Genomic DNA, 27,040 nt, shown 5'->3' on the forward strand with positions numbered 1-27,040 from the left:
AAGAAGAGGAATCCAAAGTTTCCAGGGTTTACTCACACAAATCAGTCGCTTAGGGATCGGGGATAGTTCTGCCTGCATTCTCCACCATTTGTTGCAGTGGGGATCCTGCAACACGCATATATCAAACCAGGAGTCCCGTGGAAAGGAAATATATACGGACAGACAGATTCTTGCTAGATGTTTCAGAGATGTTTATTTCTCCAGCCGCATGGCCGGAGCTCTGCTGAGGAACTGTTCCAGTCACGGGACCAAGGGTCCTTCTGCCCGCGCAGGGAACACAAACCAACCAATGGGAACGAGGCTGAGCAGGGACAGGGAAGCCCCGTGTCTGTGCCCTCAGGGCCCCTCTCCCAGGGCTACACGGCGGGGGAGGGACCCCAACATCTGTGTTTAAGGATCATGTTAAAAAACCCCCCAGCTGCAAATTTCCATTGTTAATTAAACTCTCCTCTTCCTCCCACCTCCCTTTGCAGCACAGTGACTGCCAGCTGATTCAACTGACTGTCAGCAAATGATTTTTCTGATGGAAATCCAAAGCACTGGATGAGAGGGCAGCACGACAAACATTGCTTTATCGACATCTCCATGCACCAAACCAAACTGACTTTGGCAGGGCTCCTGCTTGCTAGGGGGGAGCAGTTGTTTGATTACAACTGGAAATGGCCCTGAATTCAATGTTCCCTTTGCCTTTACAACAAAGCTGCCCAAGGAGCTCAAGGCCACATGGATCTGCCATGCTCTGTCTCTAAAGCTATTCTTTCCTGGGCAGCCTGTACAGCCAGGTTTGTCACAAAGCACAAGACATGGTCATTGCTTGCAAGTTGTTTGACATTCAGACACTAAATTCTGATCTCATACAAAACCTTCGACTGAGTATTTGCTTCCATCCATGTCAAACTTATTCCAGATGTTTCACAGTCATTTACCTTTAAGGATATGAGCAACTCCAAGAACAAAGGTACAAACTTAGCAGTAAAGGTCAAACATCTTGCCAAAAGTTTGCTCTTTCTTCCCTGTCTGCTTTTAAACACGGCTTTTTAACTTGCTATTATAAAGATTATTATAAAGATATTATAAAGATTCTGTATATCTCTTTTTGGGACACCATGAAAACTAAATGAACATGAAATGGCATTTTAAATAATCAAGCAGACAAAAAAAATCACATTTTTTTTATTTCCCAAATAGCTCAGTCTATAACAGTTTCACAGAAATGGTGAGGGTCAAAGAGTTTATTTTCCTTTTCAATAGAAAAAGCTTTTCATAACAAGCTATGAATGAAATATTTGGATATTAACATTAAAAGTGCAGTTTGGGAAAATATAGATGCTTTATTGCTTAAGTCAATCTTGAATTCTAAGTGATTAAAAACACACTCTCGTTAAGGACAGAACACTTCACACAGGAAAAAGGACTGGGGCACCTTTCTCTGAAACATTTAGTAGGAATGAACCTAAAGTCAGACTTAAGTTCTAATTATGATCTAATATGACAATTTCTGTTAAGATTTAGATTCAAAAAAATTAAGTAACCTGCCAGAGGCCAGAGACATCAGTAAAGAAGATCTGAATTCAGTTCCTAGTTGTCAGTCAGTACAGCATCTGATCTTCAGCTGTTAAAAACAACACCAGACAAATACCCAGAAAATTCCTATTTTCTTAGCAACATCTGAGCAAGAGAAAAACTTATTTTTATAGGCTCACACGAACAAAGGCAGAGAAAAGAATAACCGATTATGGATTCTTCAAACCCAGCATTTAGTACAGATGGGAAAAATTTGCATTTAAAATAAAATCTTAGTAAAAATGCAGTGCAGGTAGGTGAAACAAATTGTCCCACATTTCAGCTCATGTGGATTACATAGGTTACACAGGTTATTATCAACGCAGCAGTGCTGTCTTCTCTTCTAAAACATCATGTGGCATTACAGCTGACTAGCTTATCAAACAACTATAGATATTTTTATGAATTATTTTTAACACAGATGCTTTAACAATTCCCATTAATGCATTGCAGGGAACCCATTTCACTTCACTGGTAAAAAGCCAAAATACCCCTTTTTTTCTTCCTTCTAGCTATCAGGAATATTACAGTTGCTTCCTTGATTGTATATGATAAGCCAAAGACAAAAAATAAAGAAAAAAATTATAAAACATAATAATAGTTCCCTTTTTGCACAAGCTTCCTACAGTCTCAAACCCTATTTCTCTTTAGGTTATCTCCTTAATCTAGATTATTCATTAAATTATATGTATTTCATCAAATAATTGTACAGTCAGGTAATATGAATGGCAAAATAAAATTTAAGAAGTAGCATTATTAACTGTACGAGTAAGTGCTATATTTAAACTTTTATTTTTGGAAATGAATCAATTATGTTATGAATAATTATGTTTGTAAATAGGTCATGCCATTAAAAAAAAAAAAAAAAAACCAAAATGAAAAACTGACTGGGACAGTCATTCAAAAGACTCTAAACCTACCAGATAACAAGGGAAGCAAGCATTAAATCCTCAAGATTAGCCTCTTATCCCATCCAGTCCTTTCATTAATTTACTGTATCTTGCAACTGGGTATTTCCTCTGCAAAAGCAGCTGGGGGCACACCTGGAACTGCAGGTGACAAGAGCGTCCATCACATGCCTAACCTGAGCATTTTGCTAACAATTCAGATTTGTCCATGATAAATAAGCATTGTGGTTCAAACTGGATTTTTTAGGACAAGTCATCAAGAACAAACAGGTACCTACACCTATCCATGAATGTTGTTGTGCTGGGGTGACTTCAAACCGGCACAGTAGTCTAAATTTAAGAACTGATCTACTTCAATGATAATGGTACAGTTAAAGTCACAAAGCTTTTCTGCTCTGCAGAGACTCTGAAAGAAGGACAAAGGGATTTAACATAATTCTAGCTCATTCCTGTGCAGCGTGAGAATTAGACACACAAGGAGGAAGGCACCTAAACGCAAACATAACCACAATCACACCAAAGCCTTGTGCTTTTTACGGATCATGGAAAGAGAAGGGCCAGTCCTTTGTGATTCCAAGCAGAGGAGTAATGTATCAAAGTCCAAAGGCTTTTTTATTCTCTCCTAATACTATCTACTTTTTCTAAACTCACCTGAGTACAATTTAATCTTATAAAGCTATCTTCTCTGAATATCCTCTTTTCTACAACCCTAGGAAATTGACATGGGCCAAACTTCTTTTTCTAACAAGAAACAGAACAAAGTAGTTGGAACACTTTTCTCAGAAAGCAGTCCATTACTATTTAAGCACCAAACCAGCAACTGATTGAAGAAGTTACTTACACAATACCTCCTCATATGAGCCTGCTGGGTCTAATCTGGAATCCCCATTTTGCTACAACTTGCAAATCAGCTCACATCTACTGCTCTCAGGACTGCAAGAGAAGTATCAACACAAGGTCTATGTAGGAGTCACTATTGAACATGCCTCCTTTGAAATTAGTCATGTTGGGAGATATGACTTTTCCAAATCATGAATCTCTTGAAAAAGTGGTTCATGTTACTTGGTATGAAACCGAGCATAATGCTCAAGAAACTTCCTTGCAACCTTGAAAGGAGAGACATACTCCCCAACTAAGCCCTAAAAAAATGAACTCTCCTTATATTGCTCTTCATAGCAGGCTTCAATATTCAACCCTCACTCAGAAAAAAACATTGGGAAAGAAATGTCCCAAGATGGTTTCATTAAGCTATGTTACAGAAGGGATTTAAACTCAACTTTGTTGTGTTGTTACAATGGAAAAAACTATACACACTTTCATACAGAAAAGCATCCAAGCTTTTTCTGTTTCTGTTTACAGCAATTGTTACTTAAAATGCTAAGAGAAAAGATAAAGCTAAGCTAGAAAATTTGATTTAAATCTTCTTGTCACCGTGGCCAGTTAATTTTCTTCCCCAGCATTCCACTTCATTCAAGATAGCAAAAGTAAAGAAGAACAAAAAATACAGGTTTTTTCCTCCTAGTGCTGTAGATCAGGAAATCCTACTGCCAGCAGTAATTCCATATTAAATACACATATATTTATTCTGTAGGCAGAGAGTACAAGACTCTGCTCAGTAAGAGACGTAAGTCCCTGCTACCTATAGACTTCAGGCCCAAGTCCTTTTCACGACATCCGCAGTTACAGGAAGGCCATCAGAACTGTGTGTTACTTGCACATACCAAGTACCACAGACAAAGGAAATGTCGAATCGGTGGCAAAGTGACGGAGACCCTTCTCTAAACCCAGACAGACTGGAGCAATCATTCTGTGTCCATCTCTACAGGATCTTTCCAGAAATGTATCAGTTTCAAGGTAATAGCATAACCAGACAACTCCAAGCACTGCTATGACCTCAGAAGATGGGGCGGAGAAAGTAACAATATCAGTTAAGAATATATTTGATCCATAGACTGTACTTTTCCAGAAGACAAACACACAGATATAAAAAAGAAACTGCACCTACGCTCTCATTCAAACAACACAATTAACTATGTCCTTAAGTACTCAGCTGTACTGAGTGATTGTTACAGGAGTCTACTATCTATGAACTGTTTACAAAAATAGTTTGGTGCAGAAATCCCCAGGTGGGAACTTCATGCCTCTTCTGGTTACAGCTGCGCCGCCCACAAGAACTTTTCATCCCTCACCAGAGATAACCTTCGGCTGTGATGAGGCAGTAACAACCTGATAACCTCCTTCACTGGCACAGGCACCAACAGGTTGTGTGTGAGCAGACCTCTCCCCTACACACACAGGGAAATACACAAAAAAACACTGCTTAAGCTTCCTAAAGGTAAAAGTAACACATGTAACTAAATCGAACAAAAAACCATCTTCCCCCAAGTACCAGAGTGCTCATGCAAATGCTCTCTCTACCTGGGAGTTAAGAATGCTGGGAAAAAAAGGAACTCATCTGGAAGCCATTATGGCACGAATTCCTGCTTTTTGCCTCTTCTCTGCAGGACATGAGTGCTGCTACTTTTCCTTCTCTCTCAGTCACGGCAGGACAAGGAGGAGACAGTGTTCTCAGCCTCTGCTGTGGTTCAACAGAGGGGGGAGGCAACCACGCGGTGCTTTGCAATGCCGAAGGAGTTTCTTTGCTTAAACATAGATATTCCTAGTGGCTTCTTCTTCTGGCTTCTAAATGACAAGGTCCTGTGTGGAGACTAAATCCATTTGAGTATCTAGAGAGGATTCTTCCTACATAGCAAGTGTATCAACATGCTAGACGGGACTTTTAGCTTTTTTGCAATTATTTTGGGAGAAAGCAACTGTAACTGCTGCGAGTCTAACAAGTCACCTAGTGGCTAATGACTTGCTTAGGGCCTTTTAAACCAACAGGTCTGGGTTACCAAGCAAGCAGTTGCAGTAAGCTTACAAGGTATAGATGGGAACTTGAGGTCCTAGCGACAGGCAGGCAGATTTTACTAAGCAGAGGACTTTTAGAACCCAAATTTTCACCCTAAGAGCAACTGTAAGGGTAGAGGGGGGGAAAGGGGGGCAATACCTGCAAGACAGATAGCTAAATGCTCTATCAATTGATGGAAAATTGACAGATGGCTCTATCAATTCTGGGAAAAGCTCTAAAGCTTACTGCACTGACAGTGTACTGACAAAAGCCTGAAATCATACTCTGACAGGAAGCAGTAGCATTAGCATTACATGACAGCACACACTGAGCTTAATGGAATGCAGCTGACTTCCTCGGAGTCTGTGGAAGAGACACAGGCCAAAAATTCAGCAAATGCACTTGATGTCCAGCATGCTACTCCAAACACAAATATAATGCCCCAGCCCACTAAGGCAGTGACAGGAGAGAAGAAGAAATAAAGAAAGAAAACAGGACTACACCACAGAAGAAGCAGAACATGGCATCTTGGACAGCAGAACTGAGAGCTGTTGAGCAGAGAAAGAGTGGCCTCCCACCCAAGAGAGGTGACTAAGACAGTAAGTCAAGACTTGCTCTGACTGGGAAGTAACCTGCCTGTCAGAGAGGTCTGGTTTCTCCTTAACCATCTGTTACAATCTGGTTTAAACCCAGAAAAGCAAAGCAAACTAAGTCTCTGAGCATAAACCAAAAAGAACTTAGAAGGTTCAAAATATCCCCAGAAATGAGATTAAAATCAAACGAGGTTAGATGTTGTTGCCAAAAAATTGATGTATTTTATTTAATAGTATAAGAGGCAAAGAGAAGGGAAGAGAAAAGAAAGAGAGAAAGAAAAATAAGTGTGCGTGGGGGGTGGGGGAACAGGGAGAGGTGACAGGGGTTAGGTGGAAGCAGATCACCCATCTGAGGGTCCCAATGATGTCTCACATTGCTCCCCTCCATCTGGTCTTGCTGCTGGTGGTGAGGGTCCCCCGTCGCCGCCGTGGCGACGCCGCTACATGCTGCCACACCACACGCCGCCACGCGCCACAGAGGGCAGAATCCCGTGGATTAATATACACTGTGGGCCAGGTGGGAACGCCCACGTGCCTCTCTTGCAGGGCCTGGCTTGACACACTGTCCCTTGCAGCACTGAGGGTCTGTTGCATCATCTCTGGTGCTCTGGTGCAGGGTCTGGGGACCCATTGGGGGGCCCCTGTGATGGGCCATGTCACCCCCTTCTGCTGTGGATAAGCTTCTGCACCTGTAGTGAGGACCCCTCAGCTGGGCTCCTCTGCACAGTGGAGGACGGGCAGTCACGGCACCTCTGACCACAGGCTTTTCCCAGATACCCAGAGCCTCTCCTCCCTCCACCCCTTGGTGCAAGGGTCTGTTCGAGGGTCTGTTTGAGCCTGGCAGCTGATAGCCCTGGGGCTGTGGTCTCCACCTTGGAGGTGTTAAGCCTGTGCTCAGTGAACGTCCCCAGCCCTGAGTTGTTACTTTATCTTATCTTCATCAGCGATCGGTGTAAGGCCTCAGTCAGGGCCCCATTCAGGGTGTGGTAGTCTTCTCTTCAGCTTTTGTAATACAGTTTTAAAAGTCCTTTAAGAAAATGTTTAAGTCATAAAATATAATAGTTCAGTCTCTGACACCATCTCTCATCTATATTTTGGAGCAGAGGAGCAAATGAAGATGCTGCCTCCCCACCAGCACCACTTGTGAGTCACGAAGATTCAGTGGGGACAGTTTTAACATTCATATTCACCTACTGATGGCAGCACAAAGGTGCCCTAAATAAACATGCCAGGTGGTCAGGCATAACACACTGCAAGACTTTGCAACCTCTTCATTTAACCATATAAACATCCACATTTCAATGATTCCACATCAACAACAGAAGAGGCAGTAAATATTGTGCCTCCAAAGGTAGCCTTGAACAGGCTTTGCTGTGCAGGCTTCATGGCAGGCTTTGACTCCTCCTCTCTTCCTTAAGCCTTCAGAATACTGGCCTTCTTTACATCTTTTTCCTTGATCAGGTTCTGTAGATATTGGGGATTTTCCTGAAGGAGATGGTGTCAATAAAACCAGCTGCCATCAGGATCAAGTGTCCCATTTTGATTTCCATTTCAACAATAGCTATGAGAATAGCGAGGTCAAGGGTGTGCAGAGGACACAAAAAACATGAGGAGAATGGGTTTAAAAAAAAAAAAAGGTAAACATTCATTGCATCCATTGTTTTCCTCACATACACACGGTTTTCAGCATGAAACACTGACATACAGTTATGACTAAACAATCAAAACCATGCAAGTGGTATAAACTAAGAAAAGGTTTCCCCCTAAACAAAACCCACCAAAAACCTGAAGTGAGATGAATTACAATGCTACAGCACCTATTACCACCAAATATTCGAAAGACATTACAACGAAGACCGAATTCTACTACTCTGTAACATGAAAAACTGTTTAAGAAATGATAATGAAGACACGGGTTGAGAAGGATCACTGTTTACCACAGGACTAAAATCTCCCCTGACATGAATTACAGCCATCTTTGATACTGCAACTCTTCTCTACAGGACAGTTTCACCACTTTTTTCTTTATTCTCACATAGTACTGCATCATCTGCTGTTGTTACAGGTATTCTTATTCTACATTGCCATTAGATAAGTCAAGAATATTCCAGATATTTAAATTACAAAAAACTAGGTTACATTCAATCACAGTTTTTCCACATCCACTTATGTTGCTGCATGATTTTAATGTTAAGAATACAGTGTAGAAAAAATAAAAAGGAAACGTAATTGTGTAAACAGAAGTATGTAAAAGCAAACAGATGACTGGAGTTCAGATCAACAGTTCCATCTTTTCTAATAGTGCTATAAACCACAAATCCCTCATGGGAAATACTACATCTTCTCTCTGCTTGGATAATATCTTCCAAAAATCGACATTTTGAGTACATTAGAAGATATGTTAAAAACAACCGTGAATATTAGTTTGGATCCATTAGAAAGTAGTTCACATTTCAAAATCCACAATGCAACAAATCCCAAAAGGGTTTTAATTTGTACAAAAGCATATAACCGTCTCTTTTCTTTCACAAATAACATCACAGGAAAACTTCAAAGAAAATTTAAATTCCTCAACTGTAAAGAGGGTTGATAGCATGTAGCTCTTTAAATCGTTGCTTTCCCTTCCTGTGCTACCCTTTTTCCTGATGGGAAAACAAATCTTGCAACTTTGCACTTAAAGGGCTAAATTTGCTTTTTAATTAGAGACGCTTGTGCTGATTCTGTTTTATTTAAAATGCAGAGATCCTTCCAGAAACACTTAATAAATCAGTACTTTAGAAAAAAATTAAATGCACAGAATTAAGATAATTGAAATAAATGAGGGAAAAGAAATCCAAGCTACTGCAAAGATCCTTAAAGTAAAAAAAAAAACAAAAAAACCAAAAAAAACCCCCAAACACCCAACAACTTGTTTCCAGCCAGAGGAAACATTTATGACTTCATAGACTTTCACAGAGGTCCAGACTTTTTTGATCAAGAGCAAAGTCAGATTACCTACCTGCTACTATCTTCAGTATGACAACGGGATGAACCAGAAAGATTTAATCCCATGAGCACTCTTATTTTTTGGCATGCTCTCTGTATGTATCCAGTTATGTATCCTGACAGGTGAGAGTTTGAGGTTGGTCATATTTATTTATCTTTCAGCTTCATAAAGCATGCTTTTCTCCATTCTCTAGACAGATTATCAGCAGGAAGGGTCTCAATGGACAAATGCACATTAACACTTGCGAAAACAAACAAACAAAACCCCACACAAACCCTCTTCGCCTACCCAGAGCTCCTATCTCAGTCCCCTGCACTATTAACAAGTCCAAGCATCAGAGTCCTATGATACAATAAGCAATACAACAAAGTTGTTACCTTCAGGCAGGCTAATAGGAAAAAAACCTAAAGCTGGTGACTTGCCACCAGCTCCACATACATAAAACGCAGGAGCTGATCAGTATTTGCAACTATCCAAGAGAAATTGAGCAGAAGCACCCTCCCAGGCATACAAGAAAAGCTTTACAATTCAAAACCAAGCTCAGTTTGCACACAAGAACATCTGGAACCCGTTCATTCTACATCAAGAAGTTTCCCCATCAAAAAGCACAACTTCGAGTGCTTTTTGGTGATGCCATCAGATAGCAATTATGACATGTAAAGAGAAGACATCAGGAAAGTTTTGAAAAATTAAACCAAGCATCTGAGCTCCCATGACCCTTTGAAGAGATGAGATACACCCCTTTACTAAAAACCTGTATTAGGGAAATATGTTGTTTTAAACAAGTCAGAACAAGCCCTACCTGGTTATAGAATTTACCTCCCTCATGCTGTTTTTAGGCTGAACCCCTGTAATTATTCCTAGAAGTGCAAATACTAACCACTATTACTCACTTGGTATTTGGGCACAGTAGATCAGCATTATCATCTGGTTTTCAAGGCAGGATGATTCTAGTCACAAAGTGTTCTTAAAATGTCACCTCCCTGGTTCCTCAGCTCAAGCAAAAAGGACAAGCATTTGCACAGGTTAAATGATCACTCACTGATTCATGCCTGCACGGCAAGTAGTGCACTCTGGCCAGAATTCATCACAAACAAAGTGCTGGTAGATTGGCAACTGGGATGCTTTGTCACACACAGAAACACAACTGCACATTTATCACCTACATGAATTAAGAGCGGATGCAAATAAAAGCAATATCCAGCATAACCAGCACATAAGTAGCAGTGATAATGGACAGCTAAAGGGAACATTAGACTCAAAATGATTCAAAGAAATTGCAAAGATAAACATTCAAACTGGAAGACTATACACAAAACAACCAGGCCATTATGTTTTACTGGCACATCTAGTGAGGCACTGGAATTTGCTTTGCGTTTTCAAAAGTGGATCTTCCAAAACATTCCCTTTCTCTTGAATGGGGAAAAAACCAACTACTAGAACTAGTAGAAACAGGATAAGGAAATCCACACTGGCACCAGCAAAGTTATTCTTGGTTCATTGAGACAATGGAAAGCAACAACCACACTCCATGTTCCCCCTACTAGTAGAAATCAGAGCCCTAAGGAACCTGCTGACCCCTGTACTATTCTCATCCCTCTGAAGATGTATCCTGTCTCCTCCTTACATCTCACTGCAGAAACAGATCTGCTACTAGCTCTTCATCATTATCTTTCACAGCTTTCTGAGACACTGAAACCAACCTCCATAATTTTCCTACTTTTAAATTTTTGTTTGTCTTAGCAAGAAAAAGGCAAGAATTTTCATTACTCTGTGTGTGTGTGGGAGCTCTTATGATTAGTATTTTTGGAGAAGAGAAAGAAAAGCTGTATTCTGAAAGCAAACAGACCAACTTTTATAGGACCAAAAACACCCTGCCATGGCCTTGGCTCCAAATACACATACAATAATCTTTAAAAATACCCATCATCTCATCAGTATTCCTGTTTCCTTCCCAGAAATCTAGTACCCTATTTTCAAAACTAGAAATCATGCCTATATCTTTTACTTTTCAAGAAATGAGGTAAGGAAAACACTTGCACACTTTTGGTTTTGGTTTGTTTTTTTTTTTTTAATAGAATACTGTTATCTGAAGGATGCATGTTCATTAAGTGGAAAAATTTAAGTCTTAACTGGCAACAAGAGGCAGCACAAAGGTTGATTGCACATTTAATTCAATTTACCAAGGTGGTATTTCTGTGTTATGAGTTAAACAAACAGATGTCACTTGGAACAAATGACAACGGTTTTCTGTTGCAAGTCTTGGCACAGAACAATAAGGTGGCTTGATTAATTTCTTTAAAAATAAATTTTAAAAATAATTGTCACTGTTGATACACAGAAGCAAGATTATGTTTACCTTCTCAAAACTATGAAGTGTTAAAAAAAATTCCAACGTCTATACTTGAGGTCAAGATCAACATTATCTTACGCCAGGTGCTGTAGCCTACATTTATAAGAGCATGAATATGGATCAAGTGATGACTGAAAGCATTATTATTGGTTTTAAAATTTCAGATTAAAATTTGTTAAAACACGTCCATAGACTATACATACATTGTTCTTCCCACAAACAACGACAATAAAGAAGAAAGATAACAGATGGGTTTTGACAGCCAGAAGTTTTAGCCAGCAATATTCAACATGAAAAGAATAGAAATCAACCTTAACAACTGTTAAATTACTGGGTCTTTTTCGCTAAATTAATGGGAAGCAGAAAGCTTTCTGAGAAACAGAATCACTCATAGTAGCTCAGTCTGTTTTCCAGTGGCTATCCATAAAAAACTGCATTTTAGAGAGTGACACAGGCATATACAGAGAGGATAAAAAAGAATGGGGAATAGGCTATTTGCAATACTACATCCTAATTAACAGCAGGAATAGGTCTGGAGAAAATGCTGTGGTGTGAAAGGAAATGTTCACCTGTTGAGGAGTAACAGCAACATTAACACATTCCTTAGTGTTTTGCTCCCTATGCTGAACTTCCAGGGCACCTGAAGGAACCTCCTGCATCCCTGTGACTAGAAGGTCAAAGCACAGATAGCGTGAAGTGAAAATAATGCAAAGAACAAGGGCAGAAGGGATAAGCAGGGAAGTTTTCTTGACTGCTTTCTGAACAGTGTCAGGCCACAAGAGCTCTCCTGCCACTGTGACCACTGATCTCACTGTGACAGCTCAGCCTGAAACACAGCTCCCAACTTCACACACCCATAACAAGAAGCAGGTATAGCATAAGAAAAATCCAGAAACCAAATCAGAGTCATGAAGGCATGATAAACCTTTAAATGGTTCAGACCTTTTCCATGTAGTTTGGTATTAAGCTAAATTATGTTAAAACCTAGACAGTAAAACAGCAATTTGAAATTAAAAAATTGTTAGCACATTGACTTTTTTCTACTACAAAACTTTCAGCAAACTCAAAGCAAAAAAATATCCTGGATAGAGTTTCAATGTAGCATGGATATGCTCTCCATGGGTCTAGTCAAGCAACATTAAAGCTCTAACAGTGTGTTTTAAGAGGAGTAAGATTCATGACCCAGAAGCCCTAAAGAACAAACCACAACTTTTGTTTTAAAAAGTCCTGTTGCCTCTGTGTTTACAAGAATGGCAGAAAAATCTGTCAGCATGGCTTCTACACACAAAGAAAACTGGAATGATAAAACCCACTCTTCTTACCAAGACAGAAGCTCCAGCACGGCAGTATTGTGGTTGTTAGAAAGGCAGGCCTATAAAATTCTGCTTATTGTCTGAATAGAAGTACTACAGAGGAATGTTGTAAAAATTTTCTAAGGAGATTTAAGAGTGCTTTTAAATTGCTGGGCAAAGGGACGAAATTGAGAACCTGAAGAAAGCTGATCTACAACTGGAGCCAATTTCATTTGTCTCGATATTCCTGTGTCTACTCAGACAACAAATGCTGTAATGTGAAACATAGCAAAAGTAGTATTTACTTCCCACATAAGTTATATGTCTCACATAAATTTCTATGTCAGTGAAGCAAACAGTAAAGGCATATTATCCCCGTCCCTGTGTTTTCCCGCAGACTGAAAAAGCTGCTGACTGTTCAAATCTTAGTCTTCACACCAAGGTGACAGAGATCCCCATTCTGTTTATTTTTCATCAAAACAGACAGAAGAGCTCTTTATAACTTGAAGGAGGCATAGCCTCCTCAAAAGGTGAGCCTCAGCACAGCACCAGCAGAAGACAACTGCTGTGCACCATCTAATGTTTATTTTCATCCTTGGTGACTTTTTTTTGGTGTGGAATAAGAAGCTAATATGCCGGATGCTATTCATGTTTCCAAAACTTTGAACCCGGTTAATTTATTGCAATTTGCTCATTTTGAAATCTGTTCTCACTACTGAAATACTACACTGATTATTGCACCAGTTAAAGAACTGAAAACTGGTATTATTTCGGCTTCATACGTCCAGTAAAAGCATGATCTCCTTCATCTGAATGTCTCACAGTGGTGTACATTACAGATGTGTCTAGGAACCTCTGTGTGTGTATATATAGGTACAAAAAACTCTGGAAAATGTTTTCAACATCAACTACACATCTCACTTTCCTCATTAAAAGTATTTTTTTAAAGTAAGTTTGATTATGAATAACAGCTTCATAAAAAAACAACAGCTCTGCACTGCAGCCCCACTTCTGCCTTCAATATACCAGGTCTTCTAGAAAAGCCTGGCAAGCTTCAGAATTGAGGCTTTCAGCCATGCCCCATTTGACATACACTGTGCAGAACCAACATTGTGCCAATAAATTAACTTCCATAGCAAAAGCTATGCCACTCACTTCATCCAAAAGATAGGCTGTAGCATGTTCAAAACACAGCAACTTCCACCTGATTCTGCAGGCGCAAACTCAAGACTTCCTTACATGCACTGCCAAAACTCTCCCATGAGATTTCCAGGAAAAGTTCCACGAGATTTCAAAACAAAGAATAAAATAATCGAGGGTATGGGAATGATGATACAGAAATAAAAACACCATGTCTGAGGACAGTGACTCACCAGACCTCTGTTTACATACAAGTCACTTGCAGAAAGCCCTGATGTCAAAGCCAGGTTTGCAATGCTTTCATTTTTCAGCCTCTGCTACTAACAAGACTATCTTCTATATATGATTATAAATGGAGGAAGGTATAAATTGACACATCACACTTGCACACGCAGGACTTCAACATCCCACTTAGAAGGACCTTTCCTTTCTATCACATTCTATATGACACATATGCAGACCAATGACATGCTTGAAATTTTTTTGACATGCCATTTTAGCTATTGGCAACCTGTTACCAGAAATCACTTAGCAGTTTGTCTCTAGAAAAGCTGACTGCCTAGGAACCAACATAAGACCTGAGAAGCTATCCAACTGGTACAGGTTCTATACACAACTAAAAAGGTAATGTGGTTCAAAGAGAAATTACTTCACAGCACGTATGTGGCTGTAGAACATATATCCTGGGCTGGGGATGGGATGAACACAGACATAAATATTTGTTTTGGAAGGAAAAAAAGAATTCTCTTCCCCCATGTTTTGCTTTTAATCAGTCTCCACACAAACACTAGAAGCCAGGTTGTTGGGACGTCAGTTAAGAGCTTCCCATGCTGCTGAACACTGAAAGAGGGAAGTAGGTTATGACACTACCACAATCAAACCACAAGAAAACTATGATTTTGGCCTCAGAATGTTTCACTTCTTCATGCTGCAAAACTCTTAGCATGAACCTTATAAAATAATGGCTGGATTGAACATTTGACTTTGATTTGCTAGTCAAAATGTTTTTCCTTCTTTAAAGGAGTTTTGGCAATTTATTTCAATTTGTTTCTGCTTGTAAACAGCAATTTGCTGTATTTTACAGCCAACTTACTGCAAAGAATGGCTGAAATAAATCTATCCACTGTTCATCTAACCACAGATCAATGCTATCAAAAATTGAATCCCTCAGAAAAGGTGAGGAGTAACATAAAGGAATTACAAAAGGAAAAAAGAAGCACTACTCAAAATTTTTCACAACCTTTAACCATTTCCTTTCCAAAACCAAGCAGAAAGCCAAAGGAATACCAACAAAGAGCCCATAAAGATACTCAACACCAATGTAACCATTCAACTTTCCAATACCTTTCAGTGAAGCTTTACAGTAATGCATTTCTGCTTCTGCTCTCTTCCAACTCATCTTCCTTCTCAACTCCAAAGATTACAGGTTGATTGTACAGACAGTATCTCATATATGCTGTTCCCAAATCCTCCCAACCCAGCTAAGCTTTGTCATTATCATGATGTTATTGTCTTCCTCATCAAGTCCGTGTTCTACAAACAGGTCTCTGATTAAAGACAGACACGTTTGCTTCATAACCATAGTCATTATCACTTGGTTTCAGATGCTGCCTGCATAACACTTCATTTTCCTTATTTCTACGTTATACCTATAATTCTATTTGTTGCCCTCTTCAGTATTGCTTTTGGGATGAATGAGATCAGCAAGCAAGTACTCATAAAACGAAGTAAGCTTTAAGCTTAAGTTAATGCAAGCTTGAAAACAAAAAGAATAAGAAACTATCAGAGAAAGCACACAGGAAATGTTATTACAAGCAAGCATATTATTACTTTTGCCCATATTACTGTGCATGTACCAACATATATTCTATGACTATGATCAGACAATTGAGCTCAGTCCCTGTGATTTAAAAATATAAGCTAATATAATGCTGTGGTGTGGGGGGCTAAAGAAATTATAGTTCTGTATGCTCAACAACCAAGTATTACTGGAACGCTACTAGTCAAGCTGCAGAAGGAACTTACACTAATAAGTGGCAAGAAGTTATAAAATCAGCACTAACAATCCTAAGAGCAGTGTCTGAATAAATGAAACACAAATTCATGTCTTGCATGCCAATCAGTTTAGATACAGGTTCAAAATACTTCATGTGCTTCCTGGCATGGCAATATTCTTCTAAAGCAATATCTCTGTAACCACACAGATTTTCGGTTTTCCAGATAGTTGGAATCATAAGGCAGTGTGCATATATCAACATTTTTCTGTTTAAAATTTTATTCTCAATAACAGAACATTTATCAACAGAGGTCTGGAGAACACATTCCAGTGTTAGTTTTAACTATGAGTAGAAGCTTTTGTCCAAGGGTGACTGAAGAGAAGCAGTAAATAAACCCCCAAAACAACACAAAAAAACCCCCAAAAACAAACAAACAAAATCCCCACAAAACCCCCGAAGAAAGAAACAAACTACAAAAACCCCACCCCAACTAACTAACCAAGCAAACCCGAACTAGTTTCTAGTAAGCTTTACAAGAAACATCACTGGTACAAACTAAAACATAAGCAGATTTCCTGCAATAACACAGGCTGAAAAGCCTAAGTCTGCTAACTCACCCAAAAACTATTGCCATATTTCAGGCACTACAAACTGTGCACAGAGCACGGAGCAGACACCTTCCCAGCCAAAACCAAACAGAACCCCCTGCAAATAAGGCCTGGACTCAGTGCTAGCAGTGGAGAGGTAACCCGGAGCGCCGGCTCTAGCGCTGTGCGGGGCAGCCGGCGGCTCTGGCGGTCCTTAAGCAGCGCCACAGCCCGGGCACAACAAAGGGCTGTTGTTCCGCGGCAGCAGCAGGCGGCAGCTGAACCAGCTGGCCCAGTACCCTACCGTGTCTGTGGGACATCAAAGGCTGGCTGTGACCTAAGCAGACAATTAGGATGCGTGGGTGTAGAGTTACAGAGTTCCAAGAGGTCACTCACGGATGAATTTTAGCACTGCAGTACAACCCCTTTATAAAGCAGTATTACTGGCTTTGCGCAACCAGCCTTCGGGCTGATCCCAGATCTAGGGAAGTGACTGCAACGCTACTTTACTTTTTTTCTGTATAAAGTTTACTGCAAAATTAAAGCGCAGTTCCTGAGATGAGCTAAGTAGCTTAAACATATATACAACAAATTTAGTTTGCAAAGGATAGATACTGTGTTATCTTCTCTTACAGAACCATGTAACCAAGTTAACCAAGACACTGATGAGGAAAGGAGGGAACAGCTGTAGAGTAATTAGCAAGGACAACAATCACACCCTATTGCCAGACGCTCAAGCTGCAGCAATAAGGTACAACACTCCAGCACTAAGTAAGGCTTGTACGTTCTATACATATGGTGTAAACATAAATTCAAGAGATACCTCCTTGCAAAGAAGCCCAGTTGTTCTTTGCCCTCCGTTGAAGACACCACCAGCATCAACACCATCTATCCCACCACACAGCACTGCCCTTCTCACCACCTCAATCCCAAGGTGCTGTCACAGGACTATTTCCTCTCTTACTTCTGCTGCTCCCCAAGACACAACTCTCCTCATTTAACCACCAGTTCCAAATGTGCATGCCAAACTAATAAAGACAGATCTGAAGCAGAAAAAACTGGGCCAAGATCACACCTCTACACCATACCAGTCATTTAATCACATAAAGACAAGAAGTTCTTAGATGATGCAGTAATTAAAATATCAGAACAGATTTCTTTCTTCTTCACTCTTAGTATGGCTCCACCAGTAAGGCTAAAGAACACTTGCTAATCAAATTAGCTCGAGTCAGGTACTCTGAACTGTTACACATCCTTGTATCAGAGCTTCATGCAATCCTGTACTTGGGGATTCACAGTGACTACAACTGGTATACAAATCTGCATATTTTTGAATTTTCAAAATACATTATGTCTGGAGTAAAAAATAACTTAATTTTCCTGATTTTTAAAGGATCTTAAAAACTATTATCCCATGATTCAGTTGCTTAACAGAAGTTTCAAATAAAAACACTGAAATCCTGAGGTTTGAAAAATATCTTCATGCCTTTGCTTCAGTCCAGCACCTTATTTCACATTTAAGATGATTCCCCTGTAGGATATTCAACAGCAGCAAGGAAGCGCCAAGAGAGGGCATTTAACTTCCAAATGCTGCCGAACCGGAATGCAACTGACACTATGAGAAAGCAAATTTTGTTTGCCAATTATCATATCAGGAACTCAGGCACTGGTTTAACAACATTAGGGTCACACTTAATCATCCCAACTCATGTAAGCAGCAATATCTGAATACAACCCAAGAGACAAAGTGTTCGCTTGCTAAAGACGAGCATATGCTTATGCACCTTGTTAAATTGAACTGAATCTTTCAAGTGATGCTGTTTGAGGAAGCTCTTTAGAATTTCCTTTTTTTTTTCTTCCCCCTCTTTTTTTCTAGGACCTAAGAGGTTATCTTATTGAAACTCACTTCATCTGAAGAAAAATCTCTTGGGATCAAACTACTGTTTTTACAGGTTTAAAAAAACAAAGCAAACAAACAAACAAATCCAACACCAAAGTTACACTGTAGCACTTGACATGAAATTAATCAAAATGAAACATTTTCCTGCTTCTTCTCTTCTTACACAACTCATTGGAACAGACAAAATTTCTCTACCAGTTTTCACCGAAATGCATCCTGAGAGTTCCCAGAACGTCATAATTCTTAACTCTTGAACATTTAATTAAATACTCCCAAACCACAACTTTTAGGAACAGATCTATTTCAGTCAGGACATCACCAGAACATAGGAGTTAAATGTAACAACCTTACCATGGATAGTTCAAACTCCATATGGTAGTTCAAGAACTGAACTATATATTTCTGAAAAACATTCTATTTTACAGAATAAAATTTGATTAATTACACTAATTAGAATATTACAGACCCAACTCAAAGGGATTTAGTATATTCATGTCAGAGCTATGTTCAAAAGCAGAAAATCTCAAAACATAGAACAGCACTATTTTTCATAGCATTCAATAACCTTTGAAATGTTACTGTGATCACAAAAGTAATTTCTACTGCTTTTTCCTTCTAATTAAAAAGCCAAAGAGCAATAAGCAAGATGACAGAAGCCAAGAGTAAGATGAAGAGAGAAACAAACCAGATGGGAATATATTTATATATACTTAAGTTATTCACAAATTATGAAAAAAGAAATATCAAAATCTTTTCATTTGCCCTATAATCAGTGGTCTTTTCTAAAAGAGTTTTCAGATATTTTTATGTAAAGAGGATTGTGAATTCTAATTAAGATATAGCTGTAAGCCAGGATCCTCCATCATACAATTAACCTTAAATCCAGCCTCTAGCCGAGCGGGGTGCAGATGGAGATAGACAGATGTAATTACGAAGTCCATCAGCAGTAAGCCACTGGGAGAGGTTGCAGGCTTTCCTGTATTTCTACTTTGTACAGGGCGGTAGGCTATTTTTGTCAAAATATACCAGGAAGACACAGCTACTGTGATATAGTCACAGTACTTTTATATTAGCTTGAGCTTGCATTGTATACTATAAAGCACTAATTTTGAAAAAAATTACAACTGCATTCTTATTTCTGCAGGCTGCACTGTCTCACAGAGTGCTGGAGTAGGTATGGCATTCCCAGCTTCATTTCTGTCCTTCAGGATCAACTCCTCCCTTCTGTGCTTCAGACCTCACCTCTCCAACTGTAAAACTTTATTCTACCACCATTCTGAACATGTAAAGTGAGATTAACTGTTGAAAAAACATCATTTTGAACCTAAATTCTCAAAAAAAGAAAAAAAAAAAAAGTTGTGCTGTGGCACATCGTTTCTGGTTTTGTAATACATGTTCTGCTCTGCCATGGTGTTTGCATGCACATCTTAGTTTCCTCCAAATGATGGAAATCCTCTCAAGTCTTCAACTCATCAATGTCACTAAAAATCATGCATTCATGGAAATTCACAACTTTTGTCAATTTTGAGATAAGAGACAATAATATTGTGATCTTATTGTGATCCACCTAAGAATCAACCTTTCACGTGAATTTGGTAATCCTACATCTAAACATGCTATAACAACTAGAACTCAACTATACTTCTATAATTTCTTACAGTAAGAATATTGAAGAGAAATATCCAATAGCAAGGCATAACACATGCAGTTTGGCATTTTCTACTAACCAGAAACCTATGAAGAGCTTCTGCTTAGTGTCTGAAAACAGTACTAAGATTGCACATTTCAAATGTTTTTATGTTCCTATTTAAGATCTGCAAGTAGTACTTAAGCATAGCAAAAAAAGAATATTTTATCTTCATATAATGCAGTCAATTCACATCCCACCATCATACATGAGCCATTTGCTTATCTGAAAGCAGCAGCAAAGATTAAATTTGCATTAACCATTTTACCACAGTTATCCCACCCAAGCTGGGGAAATCAGCTATACCTCCCATGCACTGCAAAGGGCATTCTTCACGAGTTTTACACAGGAGTTGAAAAAGGAATCACAAAATAGATGGATGTAATGGTAAAACGTTCAGACCCAGACTCTTAACTCTAGGGTCATGAACTGACAAATTTAAGAACACAAGGGTATTCATGCACATTTTTAATTATGGATCACTGCATATCTGACCACGCTGAAGACCTGGACAACAAACATCCTGGCCTTGATGTTCAAAATGATATGCCAAAACCACATGTACTTTACTGAAGTGGGAGCTGTAACAGCACTGCTAAGTAAAAAGCTTTTTTAAACATTTATTATGTGTGGCAGGGAATTCTTTGTGCAAACTCTAACTTTTAGCGAGGACAATCTCACCCATCTTAAGTGACTTTGTATAAAAGCAACCAGGAAAAGCTCACAGTCACCCTGGCAGAGGAAGTTCAACAAGTTTGCTCTTACTTCTCTCAGCCACCCTCTCCACATCTCAGCCCTAAATCTCTAGAAAGCTCCTCATCACTCCACCCATGCCACAAAGATGAGAGACCCCGAGCCCAGGCTGGCTGATGTGGTCTCCTCTGACCCCGCGCTCACAGAACACCTGATTTGCAAGGCAAGTTGAAAACACTTAAATCCCACCCCATCCGGAGCCCATGAAAAGTCACTTAGGTCTGCCAACAAACTCAGGGCTTAAGCAAGCACATATAATTGCCCATTATATATTTTTTCCCCCTTAGAGAACTCCACCTGATTTTCATCACGAAAGCAGTCCCTGCAATCAGTTGCCTCATACTTCAGTAACAATGCATTATTCACATCCTGCTCTGAATACACATCCTTTCTCTCTTCTCCATGGTAGAAGTCCCCAAGTCCTTTAGAGGTGATCATTCCACTAACAACATTCTACACTTACCTCCATGATGTTTAATCCTTACTTTTGCACTAGGAAACTAGCACAGAGCAATTACCATCAGTAATGCTGGATGTTCAGCTTAGACATCCACAAAATGGCTGAAATAAAATCATCAGAAGGCAGCTGGCAAAGAAAGCTTCTCTCTGAAGTGACATTTCTAAAGAGCATTATTTGAAGCTAAAATTGGTTTTTATACAAAGATGAAATGAGCATTTTTAGCTTAAGCATTAGCAGGTTCACTCTTAAGGAAGCTCTTAATGACCTAGAGCTGTTTGGAAGACTCAGAATGGCACCTTTTCCCCATGATGCCACTTCCAGACAAAACTGCAGATAAACACTATACCTTGTAGTGTGTACAGAATGAAATTTTCTAAGACTCCACATTACTTTATTTAAATCCTAATCTTGATCTGAAAAAAAATTACAGGAAGAATTATATATATTTCATTGTTTTCATTATGATAATTAGTCTATGCTGAATGAAAACTAGTCTTCGGGTAATTCCTGTTTAGGAAGAAGTCTGTAAATTTCTCGAGGCTGATATAAAATTAAGACAAAAAAGCGCCACAAAGCATTTTCTTTGAAGTATTTTAAAAAGAAGGAAAAAATTCAGCAAGATCTGTTACAGGAATAAACATTTTGGTAAAGCCAAATTTTACATTCAGAATGCTGCAGATATACATATTTAAGATGTGCTTATTAAAACACCCACACAATATCAAAAAACTGTTGGAGCAGAAAGACTAACTTCCATAATTCACTTCTGTCCAGCCTAACAAGAGAACTCAAGAAAAATTTCATTTCTTCAAGGACTTTCAAAAAACCTTTCAGGAAATGCCTAGCCACTGGTGTACCCTGCAATCCAATCATGACATACAGACGATTCATTTCCCCTTCCCAATATGTCACAGCATTTACTACCTTTATTTATAAATGTTCAGAACAACTTCATTAACCAAAATAAGCTTACAACATGAACATCAGAATTTTATGTTTTCTGTAATTTCTTCAAATCAAAACTTATGTAATTTACAGAAAATTATAACTTTCGAATCTCACTGAAAAAGCTGTGCTTAGCGTAAGGATCTCTCTTAAGGTAATACAGTTATTTGTCCTGTTAAGCTCTTTCTTATATGTTTATCTTCCACAAAGCATACAGATAACATAGATATAACAGGTCCCCTACCACAACCATCATGAATAGACACAGAGTACTCAGTGACAAAGCCGAGAAGCCTGTCTTCACAATACACATGTGAACTGAAAAGCACGAGGACAGCAGAAAATGGAGAACAGAGATTAGCCAGCCAAATGAGACTCCACTCCATAAGCTAACAGTGTTCTGTTGAAATTAAGAAAATGAAGTACACTTTTAGTTATTTTCTGAAACAGATCACATAACATGCAGATACTATCTATATTAGACACTACTGAGAATTAAATCAAAGGCCAAGGCTTCATGATCTAATCCATAAGATCAGAAATCCTACAGCCTCAGTGATCCAAATTCACCTTCTCTAACTGTTGTAAGACCAGGCAATTATTCTAAACATTTATTATCTCTCAAAAGCCACAATGTCAAATAAAATGGTTTTAGCTATTACTGTGCATTTGCATCTCACACGGTAACAAAAATCTGTGCAACTTTGACAAAGCTTTAATTTTGGGGTGCACTGTAGGAACAAGCCAAAATATTTTGATAAGAGAAAGCTGGTCTTTAAAAGTCTCATCTACTTTCAATATATTTATTTTTTTAATTATTTCTCATTACAAAAGAAGCAAGTATTAAAAATTTCCATGCACAAATGTACACATACAATGCATTTGACGAGATGAATTCACAGAATTTTTTTATGTGGATTTCCTCCATAAGCTACTACAACCTTAGATAGGATCTGGCTCATGTGCCCATGAGAAAGCCAAACAGATACAGGGCAAAACCAATAAACTCCACACTGTATTGTTGCAATGCAGACTACTTGAAGAAGAATAAAAACTTTCCAGAGATGCTGAGAAACATGCAGTGTAGCACCCTGAAACTCCTTACAAGAGAGCACAGTGTAGCAAAGTGCTCATCACTGTAACCAGGCAATAGCTACACTGCAATCCTCCCAGTTGCACCAGTCTGCCTTCGCCTTCTGCTTATCACTGGTATGGAGAAAATCATGGGCCCCAAAAGACAAGCTCAGTATCAATACCATACTAACAACCTGGCATTTTGCAGCACGTTAAGAAACTTGCTAGAGTTGGCTCTAAATTTAAATTGAGATTTGACATTCTAGACAATATAATGAGATACTCCCTGACAAATGAAATTTTATGCAAGTCATGTATGCACAGCATATCACTGAAGATCAACTCAGCCAGAGATAGAAAAACAGCTCAGCATTTACACATTGTGTTTTCTTCCAGTCCAGCACACACTACACACAGGTTTCAGGCAGTGTTGTACAGAACAGGACTGCCACCAGCCTTGACAGACAAGTTTTTCTTGTATGTTTTTACTGATTTTCATACTAATACTCCTGACGTCCTACCACGTCCTAAAATCCCGAGACAGAAAGTATCTCTGACCTTCATATCTGAAACTACTTCTCAGTGTTATCAAGGAACTTTCTGTTCAGCCAAAACACTGCTCTGACACTTGCAGCAATGCAGCCCTCAAAATACTCCCGATTACCTCAAAGGTGCCAGGAAAATAGGAAAGGTTCATGAACCAGGATAACAAATTAATATATCTGAAATATAGCATACCTTAAAGTGCTGGCCTACCAGCAAGTTAGAAAAGTATCTCACTATATATCTCTCAAAGTTAATGTCTGCAGTCTATATCTAAATCAGCCGTGGGGTTACTCAATAGGGAGGGAGGCAGGGTTAACCCATTAAGGCAAACTAATCAGACCCTTAACCAAAAGTAGTCAATGCATCTTATCGAAAGTGTCCTTTCCTACTGTGCCCTAAAGGTAACTAGAAGCCTCAAAACCTTAAACTTCTCCAGCGAAAAAAGGAAAGACTGCTTGTGCACTGTCAGAGCAGCAAAGGAAAGCTGTGGCAGCATATCTAAATAGAGAGGTGAAAATAGGCAGCATGAGCATCCTAAGGTTCATTGCCACAGAAAGCAGAAAAGGGACTGAACAAGTAGGTTAGATTTTTAATACACCCTCCTATTAAAAGAGGGGAAAAAATACCACTACCTCAAGGTGAAAATAATATAATTGAAAGTGAATGCCCTCTTGAGAATACCTCTTTTTTGATCTTGAGAGGGTTTAGTACCACTTTTTGTGATTTTATTATTCTAAAATTCAGGTACGCCTACAGAGTTTGTTCAGAGTCTAACCCTGCACCAGAAGTACATATGATAGAGCAATTGATGGCAATAACAAATCAGTTGATCAATTACAGAGGAAAGCCTGTTAATACTTTTTGTTTGTTGGGGTTTTTTGTTTGTTTTGTTTTTCTTGAAGACCTTAGCATTTTATATTATTTTTAACCACACCTACTTAAGTCAAACTGAAAGAGCAAAAACATGCCCTACATTCAATTAAACCTTAAGCAAGCTCTCAAATAACATCGCTCTCTCTCATAAAAGTGTTCAGAAAGGAAAAACCAGACTGCAAATACATGACTACTTTAAATATTGAGAAGTGAAAATAATAACTGAGTTTTTTTGTTGTGCTGATGCATTTAGCTTCAAATAAAACCTTTAGATAACCTGATTTCACCACCATTAAACACGCACTTGCTCACCACCTGAAAAACACATCATCATGACCTAAATGCGAATTAACCTTCTTAAAAATTACTGCAAGTGTTCATGAAATTATGCATGAAGCGTTTAAGAGAACTTTAAAATTGAATAACAAGACTTCCTGAAAGAAGTCATTAAAACAACATCTGTCAATCATCTGTCAACTTCTAGTTGAAGAACTCCCAACAACTCAATCAACCCCTCCTTCTGCAAGAGGATCGTAACTGTGGATGGCAAACTCAGATTATATAAGTGCTCCAAAAAGAGCAAGATCACACAGTTACCCGTCTCAAAATTCCCCCTACAATGATTTTTCCACAAAAGCATGCAACAGAAGAAAGCTATCCACAAGAAAACCAAATACAAACAAGAAACAGAAACAATAAAGAAGATAAATATAGTCTTATGCTTATTAAAAAACCCCATGAACGTCTATGTAACAATTTAGGCAGCAGTGCTTGGCAATTTTGATGAGGATATTTTCTACACCAACTTTATTTCCCCAACCCAAAAGTTCTGATTCTTCTACAGAAAACCATATTTATACTTGTCAGCTGGCCTGTGTCAGAAAAAGAGAATATACTTGAAAAGGGATTTTGGTGCACCAGTATCTAAAGAAGATAGTTCACTTCTGCCAGGTGTGTTCACAATTCTGACTACATTTTACATGCATCCTCAAGGAAAATACCTTTCTTTCTACACCACTGCTATCTTTTCCCACACAAACTCCATTTTGAGCACTACTGAGCAGCAAACAAGCATCAGCCTCACTTTCTGAGGTACAAGAGGTACTTTGCTGATGACACTGTTCAACCCAGAGAGCTTAGTATGCAACCCCTGGATTCTGCCAACATTTGCACATGCCCAACCTGATACATATAAACGGGGATTACTCACATGCTGGAAGGTAAGTACATGAATAATAAACATGTTCGTGAATCAGCAATTATGTGCAGGTAGAATAAAAGCCAAAGCAAAAGGAGATGAGGCACAAGAGGCAACAAAGTTGTCACAAGGCATTAATAATACTAAGTGTGAATGTTCCCAACTGGATTTTTAGGAAAGCTAATTCAGAAGTAAGTTTACAGAACATTGGCTTTGAGGGTTTAGAGGTGGGGAAGAAGAGTTTTTTGGTTTATCATCCAATACATAATAAATTTTCAACTATATAAAAAGTCTGCAAAAACCAACCCCTCAACTCCCCAGCTGAAATACTTAATGGTTTTACATTCTCACTTTCTGTCTCCAGCTGCAGGTCAGTTGCATGTCTGGAAATCTTAATCACAGTGATACAGCCTACTTAAAATACAATGCCTCCATCAGAGAACTCAAAAAAAAAATTATTATTTTCTAAAATACAAAGAGCAGCTCTCCAGAACAAACATATTAACACTGTGAACAAGCAAACTGCTGAGCACCTCAACCCATGAACTGTGAAATTAGAGGTTTTGGAAGCTGTGAGGAAGAAGAAGGTGGTGTTATATATATAAAATAGGCTGCCCTTAAATTCTTCTGACACCAGTTTGGGTAAGAAGGGCCTTCCAGTTGTAGTACGTTATTCTGGACTGCTCCACAAGAAAAATATCCTTCAATGTTCACCCCAAGTGGCCAAGTGCTTCTGTCAGCTTCAAGGGCCATCAATTCTCACTATCATCAGCTTCTGAAGCCTGGAAAGGGTGCCCTGTGAACATCAGACTCTCTTGCACAACAGCTGACAACAGGAGTTCCCAGAGCTAACCTTATTTGTTAGATGCAACAGGAGTGGATGCTGGTATTACCCCAACATCATCAACACAGCTGCTAGTGCACCACAACCTGTGACAAACATATGAATATACCTACTACACATCACACATTGTGCACTGGCTGTTTTGAATTGGTTTCTAAGTAATAGCACTATGGTTCTCCTTCAATATTTTAGTAATTCTGTCTTCCACTGACAAGAATTAATATACCAGGGTATCACTGAGAACTCCAAAAAATGGCCCTTTTGGAAGAGCCAGGCTCCAATATTCAAAACTGGTCTCTTGAAAGGACAGTATCCTTCTTGTATGCTTCTATAAAGCTTCTATTTTCTAATAAAGCATTTTTGGCCTCAAGCCAAAGTTCAGCCACTGCGACCCTACCAGCTCCTACACCAGAATGATTCAGTTCTAAATTGCCACCGTTCACAAAAAAGC

The 27,040-nt window shown here is 39.0% G+C and overlaps 1 protein-coding gene across 6 annotated transcripts in view; it reads right to left on the reverse strand.

The window, feature by feature from the left end:
• Positions 1 to 27,040, reverse strand: part of DLG5 (discs large MAGUK scaffold protein 5) — a 100,379-nt gene that overhangs the window by 66,687 nt on the left and 6,652 nt on the right. The window contains exon 1 of one of the 6 annotated variants that reach the window (XM_048310653.1): positions 15,070 to 15,139. The exons of the other annotated variants lie outside the window; for them this stretch is intronic. Within the exon in view, the coding sequence (XP_048166610.1) occupies positions 15,070 to 15,124 (55 nt within the window). The 5' untranslated portion in view covers positions 15,125 to 15,139. Of the gene's footprint in view, positions 1 to 15,069; positions 15,140 to 27,040 lie in introns of those variants that run through there. 6 annotated transcript variants of the gene reach the window in all.

Source organism: Corvus hawaiiensis, chromosome 8 (genome assembly GCF_020740725.1).
Source record: "Corvus hawaiiensis isolate bCorHaw1 chromosome 8, bCorHaw1.pri.cur, whole genome shotgun sequence".
NCBI lineage: Eukaryota > Metazoa > Chordata > Aves > Passeriformes > Corvidae > Corvus > Corvus hawaiiensis.